The sequence below is a fragment of the Quercus lobata genome, chromosome 5 (genome assembly GCF_001633185.2).
Source record: "Quercus lobata isolate SW786 chromosome 5, ValleyOak3.0 Primary Assembly, whole genome shotgun sequence".
NCBI lineage: Eukaryota > Viridiplantae > Streptophyta > Magnoliopsida > Fagales > Fagaceae > Quercus > Quercus lobata.
In genome coordinates this window covers 17,376,935-17,380,605 of record NC_044908.1, presented here as the reverse complement: position 1 = coordinate 17,380,605, position 3,671 = coordinate 17,376,935, and the positions used below count along the sequence as shown (strand labels likewise).

Below are 3,671 nucleotides of genomic sequence, written 5' to 3'. Positions count from 1 at the left end.
CTAGCGTGGGAAGCAAGTAAACTTGTGCCCGGTCCGTCAGCCTCAATTTACCTCCGTCACCTTTATTATACCGTCAGCATTTGAGCCGTCAACCACGGAGTCAGCTGATCCTATGACCGTTAGCATAAGCACCGTCTGCTACGCCCAAAAGAAAAATTATCAAACCGTCGGCTTTATGTCCGTGTGGTTTAAGCTCTCCTTTTATCCTCATCAGTTGCCCCCTACTCTACATGTTCGACGAGTAAGACCGTCAATATGTGGAGTTAGAAAATGATTAGAGAAAAATCAAATATGAACGACTCCTCGATCTTCGAGCTATTAAATGCAAGGTCACGTGGCATTCAGTCGTTGGCCTCGTTTCTGGGCGCGGGCGTCGCCTCGCCTTCCGTGCGTTTTTCCTCTTGTATAAATACCACCCCCCTTGACTCATTTCATCATTTCAACCTCGCTGGTTTTTCAAGAGAGAATCCGTCACCCTTACTTTCAATTTGATCCGTCAGCTGCTATCAACACCGTCACTTTCAAGGTCGTTCCATCCGTTCAAGATCTGCTTCACCTGTAAGTTCCTCTTTCCTTTTCTTCGCTTTTTTTTTTTTTCCTTTTTATTTTTGCCTGAAAAAACAAAGTCAGTCTAGGAACTTAGAGCATATCCGTCACTTGTAGGTAGTCAGATGTCGAGTGACGCGTCGAGTGACCAGTCGTCAGTCCGCGATGGAGCGGGCTACGACGAATTCTTTGGCTCAGGTCAAGAGTCCGACGGCTTTTCTGAATCGTCAGGAAAGGAAACGTCAGCCCAGTCCCTTAGTATTGATGTAGAAGGCCAAGTTGAGGAAGTGAGGGATAAAATGTTAAGTGAGGTTGAGGTCGAGAGGAGAGACGAGGAAATTTGTGTTGACGGGAACGGGGATGAAGGCGACGAGGAGTCGGATAGTGACGGGAGTAGGGACGAGGGTAACGAGGTTAGTAGTGACGGAAATGAGGATGAAGGTGACGACGAGTCCTGTGATGGAACTTCAGGGAGTTCTGGAGGTAACCGTCCCTTCATCCTCCCGGAGGAGTGGGCCGTCAATAAATTCCTTCCAAAGATGAGCAACAGAGTTTTTAACGAGTTGCGTACCCGTTTCCAAATCCCAGACCACATTCCTATCCGTCTCCCTAGAAAAAATGAGAAGTGTTATACAGGGAGGACTGCTGATGTGGGGATGTACGATGCCATGTTTGCTGCTGGCCTTAGATTACCACTGACGGCTTTACACCGTCAGCTAGCGGATTTCTTGGGATTGTCCGTCAGCCAAATTGCTCCGAATGCCTGGAGGATTTTTATTGGTTCTGAGATCCTTTGGGGTCGCTTGAGTGGGGGGAACCGTCAGCTTTCGCTGGACGAGTTCTTTTATTGCTACAGACCCCAGCATAAAGTATCTGCCAAGGGGACCTACCATTTTGCTCCACGTGAGAAGAGCTTAAGATTAGTGTTTGATATGCCAGACTCCAATAGAAATTGGAAAAATAGATTTTTCTTCGTTAAAGGGACGGACTGGGTGTGCCGTCCAGGTGAGTGGGATACACTGCCCGGCGGTTATTTTGACAACACTTGGGCCTATATTAGGGAGTCAGGTTGCCCCCTTGTCTTTCTTCTTACCGTCTTTTTTCATTTATCAGGGAGTTTTCTTAAGACCGTCTCCTTTAACACCCTTTGCTCCCTTTTATTCCAGCTAGCGCTCGTCCGGAGATATCTGACGAACAAAGGGAATTTATCCGTCGGATACTTGGCATACCGCTTGAGCAACGGAAGTGTAGGGACTTGATCACCCTAGACACTCTCCATTTGTATTGTGGGGGTCCAGAGCCGACGGTTGAAGCTCGGAAGTTGGAAGAATTTTCTCGTAAACGTAAGTCGAAGCCTTACATGACCCGTCGGTTTATTTCTTTCGTCGGCTATTACTGATCCGTCAATTTATTTTGTGTAGAGATGGAAGCTGCGAGGCAAAGGGTGAGGGCCGCTGCAGCCCGTAAGAAGGAGGAGGAGAAAGCTAAGGGAAAAGAAGGAGCGTCAACCCCTCATTCCTCTTTGAAGAGTTCAGTTAAGAGGAAGGCTGACGGAAAGGACGATCCTCCTTCTAAGAAGGTAGCCGTCAGTGCAGGGGATGGGCCTACCATGAAGTCGCCTCCCAAGTCCGGTCACGGTGCTGGGAAAGGAGTGATGACCTCTTCCGGTCCCGTCACTGAGGGACCCCGTTGCTTGCTGACCCACAAGGATTATGCTGTTGAGGGGGTAGAATCCCTCATAAAACAGACGGATCTGGACCCTTGTGCTCAGCTAGGGACGGAAGATTTGGGCGCGTCAGCTTTCTTTGACATAGCACGGGTATGCTTTTTACTTCGATTAATTTAATGTTTACCTTGCTTTATGGCTGACGGTTGTTCTTCATTCAGGCCTTGGTTCGTGTAAAGGCACTTCAAGATCGGTGCATGGCCAAAGAAGGCGTCGTTTCTCGGGTTAGGAGGCTTAACGCCAATCTGATGGATCAGCAAGCGCAATATAAGGAGGCCGTCCGTCTCTTAAACACAGAGCTGAAGGATGTAAAGGAGAAGTTGGGAGAGGCTGAGGGTCAGCAAAAGAAGCTTGAGGAGGAGATTCCATCCTTACGTGCACAAGTAGAGACGGCTGGGGCTGACGCGGTCGAAAAATTCAAGACAACCCAGTCTTTTATTGATTCCTGCGCTGATTATTATGGCACTGGTTTCGACGATTGTCTGAAACAGGTGGCGTCAGCCTATCCAGAGTTGGATCTATCCGGAATTACCATGGATGCTTCCGTGCCGATGACTCCTGCTCGTGAAACTGTTGCTGACAAAGGTGACGGACCCCTTAATTTGGACTCTTTGCTTAATGACGTCGGAGTTATTTTGGCCCAGCCAGCCGTCACTATCCCTGCCGAGTCTTCAGATGCGGCACAAATTGCCAAGGATAGAGCTGACGGGGTCTCCAAGGATGCTCCTGCCACTTAACCCTAGCCTTTCTATTGTAATTTTTGAACAATGTTTTTAAATGCCCTTTTGTTTATTGGGCTCTTTTACTTGTAACTCTATCTGCCCCTTTTCATGGCACTTGTATCCGTTGCTTTTGAACATGTATACTGATTCTAATTTCTTATGGTCCTATTTATTTGATGAGATTGTTACTTTTTGATTTTTTAGCCCCCCTTTTTTGTCATTTCTATGGGTTTTTTAGAACCATGTTTGTAAGTAGGGTCTTACTTTTTTGTTAGACCGTCATCTATTGGACCGTCTGCCTTATAGGTCCGTTAGTTCTAGGACCTGGTCCATATAATGATATTTTCATCTATTGGATCGTTGACTTTTTTGGACCGTCGTTTTCTTGGCCTCAGCCTTGACGTTTTTGACCGTCAGCTTTTTAGCCTTGGTGTATTTAACACTTTCATTAATCCTTAGTTTTTAGGACCTCGTCCATTTGATGATTGTTTCATCTTTTGGACCGTCGGCTTTTTAGATTTCCCGGACCGTCGGCCTTAGCCTTGACGTCTCTGACATCTTTTTTGGCCCGTCAGCTTTTTTAGCTTTGGTGTATTTAACACCTTCATTAGTCCTTAGTTTTTAGGACTTCGTCCATACGATGATTGTTTCATCTTTTGGACCGTCGGTCTTAGCTT

General features: G+C 46.9%; 1 protein-coding gene across 1 annotated transcript; it reads left to right on the top strand.

The window, feature by feature from the left end:
* Positions 1-482: 482 nt before the first annotated feature.
* LOC115993110 lies at positions 483-3,096 on the top strand. The gene is made up of 4 exons (XM_031117389.1): positions 483-558; positions 1,713-1,889; positions 1,968-2,365; positions 2,434-3,096. The coding sequence occupies exons 3-4, from the start codon at positions 1,970-1,972 to the stop codon at positions 3,007-3,009; spliced, it is 972 nt and encodes a 323-aa protein (XP_030973249.1). The 5' UTR covers positions 483-558; positions 1,713-1,889; positions 1,968-1,969; the 3' UTR covers positions 3,010-3,096.
* The last annotated feature ends 575 nt before the right edge of the window (positions 3,097-3,671 follow it).